Here is an 18097-nt window from a genome sequence, read left to right on the forward strand (position 1 = left end):
CCAACCTTGCTATGCCCCTGACACCTGAGTATTTGTTACACAATAAAAGGTAGTTGTAGCTGTTTAAATTAGATTTGTTTTGCATCTGGGCTTTTCTTCATGTTAATGAACACTGTGTAGACAAGAAAGATGCCACAGTGTAAACAAGCATTGTCACTCTTAGGCCCAGTTCCTTTGATGAAGGCAGCAACAAGTGAATACCTGCATAGGTTGATAGGCCATCAAAGATCACAAATCACATCACTTCAGACACAATGCTTTTCAATTGAGTCAGTTCACATGTTTGTTTGTTTATCACATTCATTCATTCATGCATGCATTCATTCATCCAAGGCCAGTTCATACATGCATGCACATCATTTGATCTATCATCATATGATTGTATTTATTTATTTTTTAGCACATTTATATACCACCCCATACAAAAGGGTCTCTGGGTGGTTCACAATATAAAACCATCAAAACATTAACATAATTTAAATTTTTTAAAAATACAATAAAAACTCTAAAACTGAAGCTTTCAAACTATAAACTAAAAGCCTAACTAAACAGGTATGTTTTAGGTCCTTCTTAAAAACATTCAGAGAAAGGGAAACTCTAATTTCATTAGGAAGCACGTTCCAGAGTCCCAGGGCAACTCTAGAAAAGGCACGGTTTTGAGTCACCACCAAGCGAGCCGGTGGCAACCGCAACCAGACTTCCCCAGATGATCTTAATAGGCAGTGGGATTGATGAAGAAGAAAGCACTATCTTAAATATCTCAGACCCAAGCCATGTAGGGCTTTATAAGTAATAGCCAGCACTTTGTATTTTGCCCAGAAACATATTGGCAGCCAGTGTAGTTCTTTTAAAATTGGTGTAATGTGATCTCTTCAGGCGACCCCGGAGACCAGCTTGGCTGCTGCATTCGGTACTAACTGCAGTTTCCAAACTCCATACAAAGGCAGCCCAACATAGAATGCATTGCAGTAGTCAAGTGCACCACTGTTTTAAGGTTGTTTATCTCTAGAAATAAATGTAGCTGGCAAATCAGCCGAAACTGCTAAAAAGTACTCCTGGCCACTGCCTCAACCCGGGAAATCAGGGAGAGGTTTGATTCCAGAAGTACTCCCAGACTATGTACCTGCTCTTTCCGGGGCAGTGCATCCCCATCCAGAACAGGCAGATCAAAACCACTCCCTAAGTCTCGACCTTCCACAATGAGTACCTCTGTCTTGCTTGGATTCAGCCTCAGTTTGTTCTCCCTCATCCAGCCCATTACAACTTTCAGGCAAGCATTTAGGGAAGCTTGGCCATTTCCTGATGAAGTTGACATACAGAAATAGATTTGAGTGTCATCAGCATACTGATAACACCCTGCACCAAATCCCCTGATGATCTCTCCCAGAGGTTTCATGTAGATGTTAAAAAGCATTGGAGGCAGTATGGAGCCTTGCAGGACTCCATACTGGACCTCTTGTTTTGAGTAGCAACAGTCTTCAAGTGACACCATCTGGAACCTATTTAAAAAGAGTGGAACCACTGCAAAGCCAATCCTCCCATTCCTAACCACTTCAGGCGTCTCAGAAGGATGCCATGATCAATGATATCGAAAGCTGCTGAGATATCCAAAAGGATCAACAGAGTCACACTCCCTCGGTCAATTCCTAATTGGAGATCATTCAACAAGCCAACCAAACTGTCTCAACCCCATAGCCTGCCCAAAATCCAGTTTGAAATGGGTCCAGATAATCTGGACAGCCTGGAGCTGAGACGCCACCACCCTCTCGATCACCTTGCCCAACCATGGCAAGCTGGAGACAGGCCTATAATTGCCCAATTCTGAGAGATCCAATGGAGGCCTCTTCAAGATTGGTCTAATAATTGCCTCCTTGAGACAAGGAGGCATTCTGCCCTCTCTTAGAGAAGCATTAATGAGCTTAACAAAGCCCTCTCCAATAACCTCACTGCTAGATCATATAAGCCACGTTGGTTAAGGGTCGAGAGAACAGGTGGTGAGGCGCAGTGTCCCAAGAATCTTGTCCACATCCTTGGGAGTCACAAACTGAAATTTACCCAATTTAACCACACAAGAGGAGCTGCTGGACACCTCCACAACAGACTCTGCACTAACTGTTGAATCTAGTTCAGCTCAAATATGAGATATTTTATCTGCAAAAAACTCATTTAAAATGTCACAACAGGTAACTGATGGATCATTCAGGGGAGGAGGGGCATGTACTAGCCTTCTCACAAACGTAGACAACTCCATTGGATGTGGGCTTGCAGAAGTAATGCGGGCAGAAAAGAACTGTTTCTTTGCTGCATGCTTCACCAGAGCATAGATCTTCAAATATTCTCTATGTTGTAATCGGTTGGATTTGAGCCAAGTCTTTCTCCATTTGCACTTGAACCATCAGCTACCTTGCCACTTCAGCCCCATAGTTCTTGTGTATATCAAGGGGCTAATTTAGAAGCAGGTCGGAGAGGGCATTTAGGAGCAATCATGTCAATTGCCCAAGTAAGGTCCTTATTCCAAGTCTGAGAACCCAGACATCACTGGCAGAACCAACCTTAAAGCCTTCTAAGGCTTCTTGGAATCTTATGAGATCCAATAGCCTTTTGGGGCGGATCCTCCTAACAGGTCCTTCTCTTGCAAGTGCACCTCAAGACCACACCTAAAAGTATTTATTTGAAGTTATATGTATGAACATTCTGTCTGTAGTGTTAGATCTAGTGTTAGATATGCATGCCATTATTGGATGTCACAGTTATTAAGTATTACATGCATGTTTATATTAGCCATTCACTTCCAGCCATCAAGTGCTAAGTAATCAAGTGATGTATGCATGTGTGAACCATTCCTTAGTGTGTGCATACATGTGGGAAAACTGGGATCTCAACTAATTTTCTACAGTATTGTACACAGCAGTCTTAGCTTTGATGCTTCCTATCTTTTCTGTTCTTTGCCTTCGTTTCAGAGATGTCTAGATTCATTCAGACTGTACATAGGAATCCCTAAAAAAATTCTTCTCCTGGAAATCTCATTGTGGCAGAGTTTCACAACTATACTTCAGTGCATTTAGTGTCTGTCAGAAACAGGGCTCCTCTCTCTCTCTCTCTCTCTCTCTCTCTCTCTCTCCCCACCCCCAGTGAGATGAAGTTGCAGGACTCTGAGCTCTTTGATCTCAGCACAAAGCTGGAATGTCTTCCCTCTTTAACTGCAGTGGGAGATGAAAGGTTTCCTTGTGAGGGGATGGAAAGCTGCACCTGCTCTTGGCCTCTGCCAGCCTGACCTTTCTCACCAGGCTCTTATGAGCTGGCAGCTGAGCTGTGGCAACCACTATAGCTCCTTGTACTCTGGCACACAGAGAGCAGAGACTGCTACTGAAATGAGTACACCCTGTGGTTAACTTCTGACCAGCAAGCTGCTGGATTTAAGCATGTTTATAAGCCCACCATCATGTCTCAAAAGCCTCCTTTTTGCTCAAAACTGAGTTGGAGGCCATGGTTAGTGGGGAGAGAAAGGCTCTCTATGGCACCATTTTGAGGGCTCAAATCCAGAGGTGCATCTAGGTAATTTTGGAGCCTGGACCTAAGGACCTTTGGAGCCCCTCAATCCCCTGCTGCAAATAAAGTATCATTCCTCTACACACACACTCCGTCACACACAGTATTTTTTAATACATGGGTTCTTGAGGGCATAACTGAACTCACAAGACTGTTCGAATATAAAACAGGTATATTTATGCAAATATGCATTAGCAGATAGATTTCAACATGCATATTCTCATCCCTCATATCCCCCCCCCACTCCTCCCTCTCTCTCTAAAGCAGAGGTCATGCTTAGCTGTCCAGCGGTGAGGCCCGGCTGCCCCACCTTGGGGGGTCCAAGGGTGTGTGGAGGCCCTGGACATCTGCCCAGGGGTAAGAGCGCCTCTGATCAAATCATGGGGGAAGGATAGGTGATCCATAACTATAGTAGCAATGTGGGCTGACAGGATGTGCAATCTCTATTGGAGGGATTTGTGGTGTCACTGTAGAGAACTGCAGTTGCACTACAATTGTTACCATGTTTTTCACATTCACAAAAATGAAAAAAAAATACAGGAATGTTTATATTTCAATCATGTTTTTCTATGGTGGCATTGCTGCTTGCGGGTCCACAGCAGTGGCTCCACAAGTCCCTCCCATCTCTAAAGGCTCACACATCATGTCAGTCAATAATAATAAAAAATTATAGCCCACCTTTTTTTTTAGAATTCCAAGGTGACTTAACCCAATAAAAAATAAAAAATCAATGAAGATGAACACCAGAAAAACAAATGGCAATATGAAACATCAAATCTTTAAAAAGATAAATATTCATTAAAACAATTTCCTAAGGCAAGGCAGGAACAAAAGTCTGCTAAAACAAGTATGTTTTAAATATGCCCTGGAATGTCAGCAACGAAGAGGCAAGCCAAATCTACTGAGGGATGGAATTCCACAGGGATGGGGCCACCACAGTGAAGCACACACCTATCCCATGTGGCTGCCAGATGGATCATTGATAATAGAAGCACACACAGAAGGCCCTTCCTACAAGAAGGAATGGAACCACTGTAAAACAATGTGCCCTAGTGCCAGCTCTGCAAGGTGTTCCAAAAGGATACCATGGTCAATGGTACTGAAAGCCATGGAGAGGTCCACAGAACCTCCTTCTTCTTATCCATTCAGTCATGTCCGACTCTCGGTCACTCTATGGATCAATGCACTCCATGCCATCTATCTCGTACAGCTTCCTGTAATTCCACCATGGTCATTCCAGTGTCATTTTTAATATTATCCAGCCACTGAGTACAAGGCCATCCCTGTCTCCTTCTTCTGCTGATCATTCCCAGCCTAATTGTCCTTTTGAGTGAATCAGCTCACATGACATGACCAAAATATGTCAGTCTTTGTTTAGTAATCTTGGCTTCTAGCAATATTATTGGTTTAACTCGATCCAAAACTTCCTTATTCGTGATTCTCAATTCTCGAACCAGGAGGGACTTATTCCCCCTGTCCAGCTCCCAACATCAGTCATCCCCTAGAGTGACCAAACAGTTTCAGTCTGAAAACCAGGATAGAAGTCAAAAGGAAAGAGATCAAAATAATGAATTTCAGATATCTCTGGACCTGAGTCTTTGCTCAAGAATGGCAAGTTGGAGACAGCCAATAGTTGCCAAGAATCCCAAGGTGGACTCCTTCAGTGGGGGGGAAACCACAGTTGAATCTGATAGAACCATGCCCCTCCCACCACCAGTGATACTTTCAACACCCCCCTTCCCCAGTGCAATTGGCCACTCCCCCCTGGCTGTCTTCAGCGGCAGGGCAAGGGTCAAGCATGCATCTGCCTCCAAGCCCCTGCAACTTTCAAAAGACAATTGCTAAGGGGCCCGCCACAGAATGTAAGATGGCAGGACTCCCTTTGTAATTCAAGCACTGACGGTTCTTTGTTATGTTGGGCAGCACTAAAACTGAATTCCAGAGCAGAATTCTGATGAGCCCTGGCACTGATGGAAGTCTGGCAGGTATATTTTAAATCACAATTAGCACTGTCATTGAATTATACCCAGTTCCCCCCCCCCCCAAAAGTACAATGTGTTACTTCTTATTTTTTTTTTTTGGCCCCGAACAGACTCCCCAGAAGAATCTTGGTATAGCACTGAAATTCCATAACTATACTATCAGTGAAAAGAGCATTAAAGGCTGTGAGCACGGATGGTGGAAAATTAATGAACATATGTAAGTACTTAAATGAAGGTTATTCAACTATACAGCTGCCTAGCAATGCCCCTCTGAAGAAAACAGTGCATGAGTAATCCAAGCATATTCAGGGAACGATGTAGAAATAGATAAGGAGATAGCAATTTTTAATCTTAACATCAAATCAGCATTGTATAAAATAATTACATTTTCTCGATGGCCTGTACTTTAAGGAACATTTATATTCAACCTGTCCCCCAAAGACTTCAGATGCATACATGGTTCTTCCCCTCATCCCTATTTTTATGCTCAAAACAACCCTGTGAGCTGGGCTAGCGTGTAAGTGTGTGTGTGTGTGTGTGTGTGTGTGTGTGTGTGTGTGTGTGAGAGAGAGAGAGAGAGGGAGGGGGAGAGAGAGAGACTGGTGCAAGGTCTCTCAGTGAGCTTTTTTGCTGAGTGATAATTTGAATCTGGATCTCCTTGGTCCTGATTCTAGTTAGGGATGTGTACAAAACCAGTTTTTCCAGTTTGGCTCAATTCCAGACTGGATTCAAGACCCAGCCCAGTTTTGCCCCTGGCTAAACAACAGATTGGAGAAAATAGATTAGATTAGTCATAAAGGTTAGAAGGTAAAATTAGATTAAACAAGTTTTTAGACCTCTTTAATGTCTAAAATAGAATAAAATAACAGATCATTCAAAATTGAGCAAATGTGTTTCAATGTCCAAACACCATTATCAGCACAAGATGTACAGGTACAGAAAGGGTTACCTGTACTTAAATTTCCTTATGTGACTGATAGATGTATGTGGCAAAAACAAAAGATCTTAAGAAAACATGGCTTGAAAGCCAATGTGATTTGTACAGCACCTATGAATTTAATACAATCTTGCACAGAATTCTTTTAACCTGGCACGAGCCATAATCTTTTCTCAAATCACACAATCCTTCATTTCACACTCACTTAAAACAGCATCTGGTTAAGTCCAGAATTTATGATAGTAAGTGTGAAATTGTGTGATTTGTGAGGAAATGAGGGCTGATGCCAGGTTAAGGGAATTGTGTACAAGATTGTACGTATGGAATGTGAGGAATTTTATATTGGGGAAACAGGAAGACCCCTGCTAATCTATCATCTATCATCTATCTACCTACCTACCTACCTACCTATGAAGAACATTTAGCAGTCATGCGATATAATAGTGTTTCCAGCTGCTTGAAATAAAGCATTGATAATGGTATTTGGACATTGAAACATGTTTGCTCAATGTTATTCTATTTTGTGCATTAAAGAGGTCTAAAAAACCTGTTTGGAGAACAGAAGTATGCATATATCATCACCATTATATTGTCTTATTCAAAGGTAGTCAGAATATGTAAGAATTGTGCTCTGTTAATTAACATGTATACTTGTAAAACCTGAAAACCTGTATCCTCACACTTGGAACTTGAACGAACTATTAATCTTCCTGCTTATAGACTTGGTTTACCATGTACCAAGTAGCTGACATAGTGGGTAGAATGATACGTATGAATAGGTAAGGGGGCAGCAAAGTATCAATACTGAGGTCATGCTTTGATGTAGCATAGTGAAATGTGATTATTACATTGTGCAGCATTGAATTCAGATAGAAACAGAGAGTTAAACTTGGCTGTGTGTGGATAAAAAGGTGTATTAGCATTCATACCTCCTGAAAACCTCCTGCATTCTACCAAAGACAACCACAAGGCTCTGTGGTCTCAGGAGTCGACACCAACTCGACGGCACACTTCACTTCACTTCACTTCACTTTACTTTAGTAGCTGTGCATCATAGGGTGGCCTGAAGACTTTCAACTTAGACTTGGGTGGAAAGAATAGAAAGCTGTCTCTAGTCTGGGAATTATGAAGGTACTGTGGTGGCAGCAGATGAGGAGCAATTAAATAGGGAAGATGAAGCACTGGAGGCCTTTAAAGAATAAAGATTGGTGGAGGAATAGCTTCTGCCATTTGAATATGGCTCAGAGAAACTTTGGCCATCTCTGGGATATACTTACATTATTACAACTGTCCTGGCTAGCTAGTGACGAAAGATGCTCGACACCACAAGTTAACATCCATTCGTCTTGTAGGTACTGTGGCTATTACATTGATCATCAAACAATATTCCGTGTTGGAAGTGCTGCGGTTAACGTTGAGTTTCAATGTAGTTCAAAGCTTTCAGAGCAGCCCCTTCTGGTGGAATATGGGAGCTACAACATCAGTCAACGTAAGATGAATTTCAGTTTTTTGTTACTCCTTATGAAAAGTCCTCCTGTTCCTTTGGAAATGAATGTGAGCATTGCAAGAGCCCTGTTAAAGAAGAGGTGAGACAGAGAACCCCTCCTCCACTGGCTTAACTGTGACCAACTGCCATTTGGCTCCTCCCCTCCCAGAACTGTCCTGCAGTGACCATCAGATCATTATAGAACTACCGTTTGGAATGCACTATGAAAGAATGCACTTATTTTCTCATCATCTGCATTCCTTTTCCCTTTTAGATCATATCTCTAAGATTCAAAGCCATTATCTTAAATGGTATATCGCTTTGACTGCTTTATTATTTGTTATATTTATTATTCAGAAACCTGGCAGGAGCTTGATGTATAAATGTCACCAACAAATGCATAATAAATAATTAGTGGGCTTTTGCACTCTTCCCATTTATTTCAATGAGGTGTGTGCTGGACAGCTTCCTGGCAGGTTGTGTTGGTTGTCATAATAGCTTTAGTATAAGAACTGGAATAGCATGGAAAGCTAGCACCTATCACCGTTCTGATCTCTTTGTCTTTAGCGTGTCCACTGGGATCCTTTGTATGCCACACTGGTTTATGTGTTCAGCAGACTCAGCGTTGTGATGCGATCAATGACTGCTTTGATGAAAGTGATGAGCTCTTTTGTGGTTAGTATCTGAACAAACTGAAAAGATGATCACTGTTCCTTAAAGCTACTGCAGCAGAGTTCCTTTTAATGATTTGCTGATTTCCCCCCACCTCCCATTTTAGATGTGTCCAGACACGAATGTAACACCAGCTTCTTAACACAGCACCATTCTCTTTTGTGTGATGGAATAAATGACTGTGAAGATGGTCAAGATGAACAAGACTGCACTGAAAGTGAGTTTTCTCTCTCTTTCAGAACACACCAGATGCAGCAATTATATGTGCCTCACGTAGTGGCTAACAGTGGCCCAGTTCAGATGTCGTGCTACATGTATGCACAGGCACGAGCTTTGGCCTTGTGTTTCCCATCTCGCTTCTTTCTTCATTCTCAAGAGAGGGAGATTTAAAATTTACTTTTCTATTTTAATATGTATGTATTTTCTTGTTTTGTCTGAATACAGAAAATACAAGCTTGTTCAAAACATTATTGATTTTATAATATTAACTCAACACTCGTGACTAGGGATGTGCAGAATGTTCTGAGCTTGGAACATTCCTGCGCAAATGACTGCTGCACATCCTCAGAGGCCAGAGGAGTGCCATAGACAGAGCAGCATCAGTGCCAGATGCTGGGTGGGGCACTGCTGCTTGTGGGCATTCACAGGTGCAAGTGGTACCTAAGTAATGATTTTTAAGCGTACCTCCTGCCACCCCTTGCCGCCACCCCACTCGAAACCCGAGCTCATTCCGTCAGAACAACCAGCTTGACTGTTTGTTCCAATGGAACATTCTGGGGGTTTGCATTCGATTCCAAGCTTGGAATGGAATGCAAATTCCATTCCATGCACATCCCTATTCACAACACTACTAATATTATAATTTTACCTGTTTAATTTTTGCTGTGTTTTAAATGGTTGTATGCCACCTGGGAGAGTCCTATGTTAGGCAGTTGATGAATATTACTACTACTAATAATTAATAATAAATAAACACTAGGTGGCCTTTGACAAGCCACTACCTCTCAGACTCATAAGAAAATAAGAACAGCCCTGCTGGATCAGGCCCAAGGCCCATCTAGGCCAGCATCCTGTTTCACACAGTGGCCCAACAGATGCTGCTGGAAGCCTACAGGCAGGAGTTGAGGGCATGCCCTCTCTCCTGCTGTTATCTCCTGCACCTGGTACTCAGAGAGGCTTATCTCTCATTTGCAGTATATGGTATGCTGGCCTATTTTACAGTATGTAATGTATTTTACATTGAACTCTCTCTAGACGTTTACATGATGTAGTATATTTTATATTAAACTATTGTATGAGATGTTCTTTAAATTCTCTTCCAATGTTACACAACTTGTTTAAGCAAGTAGCTGTGGAAAAGAATGTCTGAAAGAACGCTTAGTTTTTTTCATTTCTTGAATGAAAATTGAAAACAATCTATGTGTTCTCTTTCAGGTGTTCCTTGTGCCAACAATACATTTAAGTGCAACAATAATATGTGCTTTAGAAAACAAAATGCAAAATGTGATGGGATTATTGACTGCCTTGATGGAAGTGATGAAAACAATTGTAGTAAGTTTGCCTTATCTGTAATATATCAAATATCTTTATTTCTTTATTTCGATCAGCAACCAGCATGAGATTAAAACAAATGTAGAAGAGAAGGCAATCAAACTTCTACTACAAACAATAAAACCAAATAAATTTTAAAAAGTCCTCCTGAACATAAATCAGGGTACTGAAAGTACTACTAAAAATACACAACTAAGAATAAAAGGAAACAGCAGTATTTCATACTTATGAGATTATTACATACAAATCAAAATTTAAACACTTGCCTTCCTGACTCCTGAATCTGAGAGGGCTTAAACAATTCAGGAGCTTGGGAAAATTTTGTTGTTAGATTTACTAATGATATACAAGTGATCCCAGTACCTGCGTGCCCTATAATATATAAATATTATGAATAAATTCCTCTGCCAAATTTCTGCCCGGATTTGGGGAGTCTGTATTCCCAGGAATATTTATCAGAATGAAATACATAATACTGGAATCTGAACTTCTTACAGACATATTTCAAGAAAGAGAAAGGGGACACACAAGCAGGATAGTTATAAGAATCTACCCAATATTATCCCAAACAGATGAATATTGGACTGCACAAGGGTTTAGTTTACCAAGTCTTTAGTTTACTAGGATTCAACAAGATCAAGATCCTCATGAATTACCCAGTACATTTGGTTTTCTTTTAAATTATTATTACTTTGAATCTGTATTACAGGAAAATCTGTGTTTTATCATGGTTGCTACTGCAAGAAAAATGTTAAATGCACTAACAGTGCAATCCTGTGCATTTCTACTCAGCAGTAAGATTCATGGTTGAGTGGGTGTTATTCCCAGTCTCACATACAAGCTTCTGTGCACATTCTAACACAGCATGCAAAGTTGCACAAGTACACTCTTGCGCGCGCACACACACACACACACACACACACACACACACACACACAACTTACTGTACTGTTGCAGAACCGTTGGTCCACAAATTTTGCATGTGTGCATGAGCACACTTGCGCAACGATGTGCATGCTGTGTTAGAATGCGCATGGAAGCTTGCACAGTAGCCACATCTTCTAGGACTGCAGGCTTAATGGCCTTAGGTGAGACGTTCCTTCTCAGATGGATCTCTCCCCATTTGTCATATGGAGATAATACTCATTTTACAAGATCACAGCAAAATAATGAATGTGTGAAGCACTCTGAAGAGCTCAAAACACATGCACAGTAGTAGCAGTAGCAGCAATAGCAGTAGTAATTATTAAACTGATTAGCAGTGGTCATAATTATTAAACTGTTGACATTATTTCAAAGGATGTGGCAGTACTAAATACGGCCATACCCATCACCGGATTGTGGGCGGTTCTGATGCACAAGAAGGAGAATGGCCATGGCAAGTCAGCCTCCATTTTGGTGGAGTTGCTTATTGTGGAGCCTCAGTGATATCCAAAGAATGGCTTCTCTCTGCCGCCCATTGTTTTCAGGGGAACCGGTGAGTGTCCAAAACCCAGTTCATCCACAGCCTTTGCTTTCATTGCTCTGACATTGTGACATGTGACAGACAGTGAGTTCATTGTTCTTCCTTGAATGTTTAACTGTTAGTCATGCAATGCAGGCATGAAATTCCCAATATCGAATGAGAAAAATAATACCCTGGCCTCCTTCGCACATGCTAAAGGCCAATGCACAAGGCAACTGATTTCTAATTCGGGCAACTCCCTCATAGTTCAGGGAGTGCTTGGCTTACTCCGTACAAAGAGAAGCCACCATTTTTGTACACCACAACTCTGTACACATTCCAATCATGCAGGGAACTGTGACAGAAAGAATAAAAGGGGAAACAGTGCCACAAGCAGGGAGGTGCATTCTCAGGTCTTTTATGAAAGTATGGTTTGGAGTTCTTAATGTGCATTTATTTAAACATATACAACTTCCCTTTTTGGTTTAAAATAAAACCTCAAAGCCATTCACATCATTCAGCAAAGCAGTTAATAAATGCAAGTTAATACAATATCACTTGAGTAATTAATATGATAAGAGTAAGAATACTCTAAGAACAATACAATTGGGGGCAAACTGAAAAGCTCTTTTTAAGAAAGAGACCTTCCCATGCTTCTGAAAAACATCGAGGTTGGGTTGGCAAGACAGGGCAGGCAGTCTTTTTAAGCTCAGGTTTCTTCTAAACATACTCCAGATTCCCAATCTCTCACCCACCATCAGCCAGCAGTCCGAAGCAAAGAATCCTCACACTCAGCCACATAAAAGGGGCCCACTGCCTTGTAAATAGCTGTAGATGGGGGCATCAAAGAAGAGGAGACAGCCAATAGGGAAGGAGGCAAAAACTGGAGGAAATGACTGAGGCCAGGAGCTACCATATGATCGCTGCCTCTCTCCAACTTCCACAGTTAGCGGCATAGCAATTTCTGTGCAATCTATGACGCCAGGAAGACAGTGGTTCTGTCCTCTGCAGGGTCCTTCCTCTCCCTGGAATTCCCCATTGGGTATCATGTCTGTCCCTCACAGCAGGGCCATTCCATAGTTTCAGAAGTGGACCTAGGAAGTTCCATAGACTGATGCCACCAGGCTACATTGTTCACACACATGATACTTTGCTAGGCAGCAGATCATGACACAAGGCTTCCTTACCAGATTCTTGGAAGGTTTGGGACTTTTATGGTTGTGTGTTCTGCTGAACAGCTTATTGAAACCCACAGCATTTAGTTGAAAGTGATAGCAGAGCACATCTGGTACCAATCTTTTAGGATAGCGCAACTGCATTTATGCAACTTACAAATGCAGGAGATGTAACAGGGAGCAACTGAAGTTTTGTTATTAAAGGATGTTCATCCGTCCTTTTAAAAAAATCAGCTCTAGTTCAGCCACAAATATTTATATATTCATCTGTTTTCAATTAGGTTATCGGATCCTAGAATCTGGACAGCTCATTTGGGAATGCGCATTCAAGGGAAAGCAAAATTCATCTCCCCAGTGAGGAGAATCATCGTCCACAAATATTATAACAATAGAAATTATGACTATGACATTGCCCTGCTACAATTAAGTACACCATGGCTTGACACCATGAAATGGTTAATTCAGCCCATCTGTTTACCTCCCAGCACACACAGAGTGCATTCTGGGGAGAAGTGCTGGGTAACAGGCTGGGGACAGAAGCATGAAGCAGGTGAGTTTTTAATTTAATTTAATTTTTCCCTTACACACACAGTTTGTTATTTTAGCACCAAATTTTACACACAGACCTGTCTATAGCATCTATACTCTTTTTATTTATTTAGATTTTTATTCTGCTTTTTAACTGATGTGCCCAAAGTGGCTTACAACATCAATTTTTTAAAAAAGGAACTAGTGCATTAAAACAAGGGATGTGCACAAACCTAGATTTGTGCACAGGTTTGACCCCACTGGGGGTGGGCTGCAAGTGGGATCTTTATAAAGGAGGAGAGCCAGCCCTTATCAGCTCTCTGCTACTCCATGCAGCTTCCTGCTGTGATGATGCTCCCCCAAGAGACATGCTATGTGTGCACAGGTTCTTGGGGGAAGTGCCCTCACAGCAGGAAGCTGCATGGGCAATGGAGTGCAGTTAAGGACCAGCTCTACTCCTTTTTAATGACACCGCTCGCTGCTCCCTGCCCTCGGCAGCACCGAACCTGTGCACGAACTTTGGTTCGTGCACCTTGGTTCGTGCACATTCCTAATAAAAACCTCCATCAACATCTCTGATGGAGGCTGTCTGGCTGCAAATGGAAAGGTTGCAGGTACATTCAGTTATGTGAGGGGAGGAGCCAGATGACATTTGGTCTCAGTCAGATCAATGGAGAGGCAACAGCTCTCTGGCCTCTCTTTCTGCCACAGCCAGGGGGAATGACTGCAGATGGATTCAGCTGCATGTATAACATACCACTATATTGTTACAGGCAGAGGTGTGAAGAACTGGGTCAAATCGAACTGGGTTCGATTTGAACTGGCCCAGTTCGACTGGTTCAAGCAAAGGGGGATCCTGCCTTTAAAATATTTCTAAAGGTGACCCGGGGGTGGCAGTGGTGGCTCCTCTAACCCCTGGTGCTCCCTCCAGCAGTGCAGCCCACTGGGGGATTCCCCTTTACAAGCATTGCCCTAACTGGATTCCCCTTTACAAGTATCGCCCCACATACCAAGTTGAACCGGGTTGACCTGGTTCGATTGAATAAATTGGCTCACTAGCCAGTTTGACTGAACTGGTTTGCAGACTGGCAGTTCAGTCTGAATTTGGTTTGAATTTGAATTGAACCACCAAAAGCAATTCCGTGCACACCCCTAGTTACACGGACTGGCTGTAAGAATTTAGAGGAAGAATTTAGATTTTTAACTAACATATAAGAGGTGACTTGGGAGCCCCTGATCTTGCCAGAACTTTTTGACACAATTTTAGAATTGCCAAGTCCAGATGGTGAAAAAAGTTGATATCTATCACCAAAAAAAGTGGAAACAGAGGACACTTTGCACCCCAAAAGTCTCCACTTTGCGTAAAATTTGTATATCTTTATTGGTAAGGAGTGGCCAGGAGCACTTTTTATCTGCTTCACCTGGGAGATGAGGTGCTAAAGAATTATCTTCTTGCCTCCAGTGACTGACAAAGTTTACATTTCCTTTTCAGATGATGAAATATCAGCAATTCTACAAAAAGCAGAGGTGGAAATTATTGACCAAACATTGTGTCATTCAACATACGGGCTTATCACTGCGCGGATGCTGTGTGCTGGGATGATGTCTGGGAAAAGGGATAGCTGCAAAGTAAGTATTCACTGTCCTTTGATCACTCATTTGTTTACCAGTCACCCCCCCCCCGCTGCCCTTAAATTTCATTCCTATTTAAGTTCAGTTCAGCTGAGAAATGGATTCAAATCCTATTGGTTCTGGGTAATACAGAACCAGTAACAGTTAGGTGATGGTAGTGTGCCGTCATGGATTTCGACTGCAATTAGATATTCATGGCACACAGAGGTGGCCAGTGAGGGCTGTGGGGTGGGAGGACAGTGAGGGCTTAAAGGGCAGCAAGGGGCACCTTTAAAAAGTCATTACCAGCTATTCCACCAGCATCTGCAAGCTGTCTCAAGTAGTGGTGTCCCGCCTGATAGCCCACATGGAGGCTTCCACGGCTCAGGCACTCTGGCCTCTGTGTGTGAGCAGAGGACAGGTGAGTGTTGGAGCCGCGGCAGCTGCCATGCAGATTGCTGGGCAGGGCGCCACTGCTCATAGTGGCTTGCAGGTAATGGTTTTTTAAAGGTAACTCTCGCTGCCTCCCCAGAGCCACCCTCACCGGCTGCCTCTTTGTTGCCATGAATATCTAATTGCATTAGCATGATATTGTTGGGAATTATCTATGGTAAGAGATACCTTTCTAATATAGCAGAGTGCAGAGAGGCAAAACACAGCGGAGTCTGCCCAGGCATGCGTGTATGCTGAGAGTAAAATAACTTGGAGCCCGTTCATAGTTTCAAATCAATATAACAAGTATTTATTAGTGAACTCCATTCTAGATAGTAAAGTGGAGAGATAGGATCTCTAATCTAGCTAGCTAGCTGGATGCACATGGATGCATCTCTGCACACATGGTGCAGGGAGAGAGGAGCCTGCATGTTGCAAGGGAGAAGGAAGGGAAGGAGAAGGAGGAAGAGGAAGTGGCCAGGCAGGAAGTAAGTAAGTTAGTCCCTAAGAGTAGCAATCTACATACCAAAGGGATAGTGTCAGAGCAGTAGAGAAGGGATGACCAATGTCTTGATCTCTCTAGCCCTCTGACTCACTAGTCTGTCCCCCTCTGTCGCTGAGGCATGAGTCAGTGAAGAGTCCTTCACTTCCAACAGATATACTGTGCACACCCACAAACAGAGAGGTTTCTTTGAATATGTGTAGATCACCAGTATCTAAAGCCACATTATCTCAAACAGCATATGGTAGACCTGTGTCTGGACCTGTACTCTGGACTTCAGCCTAGAAATGGTGGTTGGAGGTCACATGACTGAATGGTCACCGTGCCTAGATAGATAGATCTCTGCACATAAAAATAGAAGGGATAAAAGTACTAGCCTAACTACTCCCCTCTCCCCCAACCTTGATTGCTACCAGCATGAAATAGTGGCTTGGGAAGGCATAAAATGGTAGCTTGTACAAAAATGTACATCATTAGAATAAAGGATCTTAATATAAAAATCTCTGAATTCCAGGAGAACTTTGCTGCAGGACAGGAGGGGAGCAAAATATGTTGCTTTATGGAAAAGAAACTGAAGAGAAAGTAAAGGCAGTTCTGAACACTCAGAGAGAGGGGTGGGAGTAAAATTGGAGCTGCTGCTATTCAGCCAACCAATCAGATTTGCAGTTGTGGCTAAAAAGCAAAGACAGAAGCAGGTCCGAAAGTCACTCTAATTGCATTAGTGGCTTCAGATAGTCCTGGGAGAACCAGATGTTCCTGAGCTACCTGATGCCCACCCCTGGACTACAAGGCCCACTATTTCCACTGCATTAGGGAAGAGTAGCTTAAAGTAAGAGACCACTCTCTCTCTTTTTTGACCCTGCTTTGTAAATAAAGCAGAGTCTCTCCACATATGTCTACCAGCAGGACCTTTAAATGGCCTACACTTAAATTCTGATGTTTTTAGTTGATGTTTCTAGTTGAATTTTATTGATTGCTTTAATTTTAAATTTTATATATGTTTAAAATGTTTAATCTTTTGGGTTGTTTTGTTTTGTAAACTGCCTAGAGACTTCTAGTCTTGGCAGTATATAAATATGTTAAATGAATGAATGAGTAAATAAATACACAGCTTCTGTACAAATGCATATATTCTTTGTACAGTCATCTCTGTACAGCCTACAGAAGGCCACGCTGTGCGTAATGTCTTCACCACAACTCACTGGTGCTTTCCCTGCTGCTTCTCTGCTAGTATTTATCTGAATTACGGTTAGCAATTGGCATTTTATTTTCTGATAGAGTTCCTAGGTGTTTAGCAGCTGTAGCAGCAGGCAGATTTCTAGCGGTGAAACTTTCCCCAAGAGTTCAGATGTAAAAAATGTACCTACCTATTCAGTTATTGTTTCAGGCAAAGGAGCCATACCAGAAAACACGCAGCAACCCTGATTCAAGTATACGATGCTTGTTTTGCTTGCTTATTTTAATCTTAGATTTATATTGCTTCAGTCACTACTTGGGGACAATTTTTATCAACATTAGCAGATACTTATCAGAATACACAGAAAAGATCTAAATCTCCCCCCCCCCCAAAGCCTTAACTTTTGAAAATATCCTTTTTAGGGAGATTCTGGAGGACCTTTATCATGTCGAAGCAAAGGTGATGGAAAGTGGTTTTTGACCGGAATTGTTAGCTGGGGTTATGGCTGTGGCAGACCCAATTTCCCTGGTGTATACACAAGGGTGTCAAATTTTGCTACATGGATACACAAATACGTGCCTTCAGTTTTTTAATCTAGCAACAATCCACTTGGAAGAGAGTTTACTCTACAATGTCTCTATTAAAATGATATTTACTAAACTATTGACTGCGTTTTCAGTTTGTTCTTGTGCATGCTAAACAATACAAATGGCATGGACCTATATCCTCACTGTTAAGATAAACAAGTAGAGTTCTAGAGGGCTTAGAAAGTCTGGGATCCTACCTCTGTCACTCTTAAATGGTACCAAAATACTCCATATCATGTTTAATAAACAGGAAAACCCCATATTTATTTAGCATATGGTAACTTGCTTGTTGATATTTACCCAGGAGATGCCGTGGTTTGGGATGTTTTATTGAACCGATGTTTGTAATCACAATTTGAAGCTCCATGTCCCTTCTCCATGTTGCTGGTGGCCATGCAGGGGTGCGCCAGTTGGTGACAACATCATACCATGTCACAGATGACAACAGCAGCATTTGGGGGGGT

General features: G+C 42.1%; 1 protein-coding gene across 2 annotated transcripts in view; it reads left to right on the top strand.

The window, feature by feature from the left end:
- The window catches only part of TMPRSS7 (transmembrane serine protease 7), a 35765-nt gene extending 18059 nt beyond the window's left edge, over window positions 1-17706 (top strand). The window contains exons 8-16 of one of the 2 annotated variants that reach the window (XM_053309904.1): window positions 5642-5748; window positions 7821-7957; window positions 8522-8629; window positions 8733-8843; window positions 10061-10177; window positions 11477-11654; window positions 13078-13346; window positions 14817-14953; window positions 17469-17706. In XM_053309904.1, the coding sequence (XP_053165879.1) occupies window positions 5642-5748; window positions 7821-7957; window positions 8522-8629; window positions 8733-8843; window positions 10061-10177; window positions 11477-11654; window positions 13078-13346; window positions 14817-14953; window positions 17469-17639 (1335 nt within the window). In that variant the 3' untranslated portion in view covers window positions 17640-17706. Of the gene's footprint in view, window positions 1-5641; window positions 5749-7820; window positions 7958-8521; window positions 8630-8732; window positions 8844-10060; window positions 10178-11476; window positions 11655-13077; window positions 13347-14816; window positions 14954-16383; window positions 16572-17468 lie in introns of those variants that run through there. The other variant, XM_053309905.1, reaches the window with a different exon arrangement.
- The last annotated feature ends 391 nt before the right edge of the window (window positions 17707-18097 follow it).

This window comes from Hemicordylus capensis, chromosome 3 (genome assembly GCF_027244095.1).
Source record: "Hemicordylus capensis ecotype Gifberg chromosome 3, rHemCap1.1.pri, whole genome shotgun sequence".
Lineage (NCBI taxonomy): Eukaryota > Metazoa > Chordata > Lepidosauria > Squamata > Cordylidae > Hemicordylus > Hemicordylus capensis.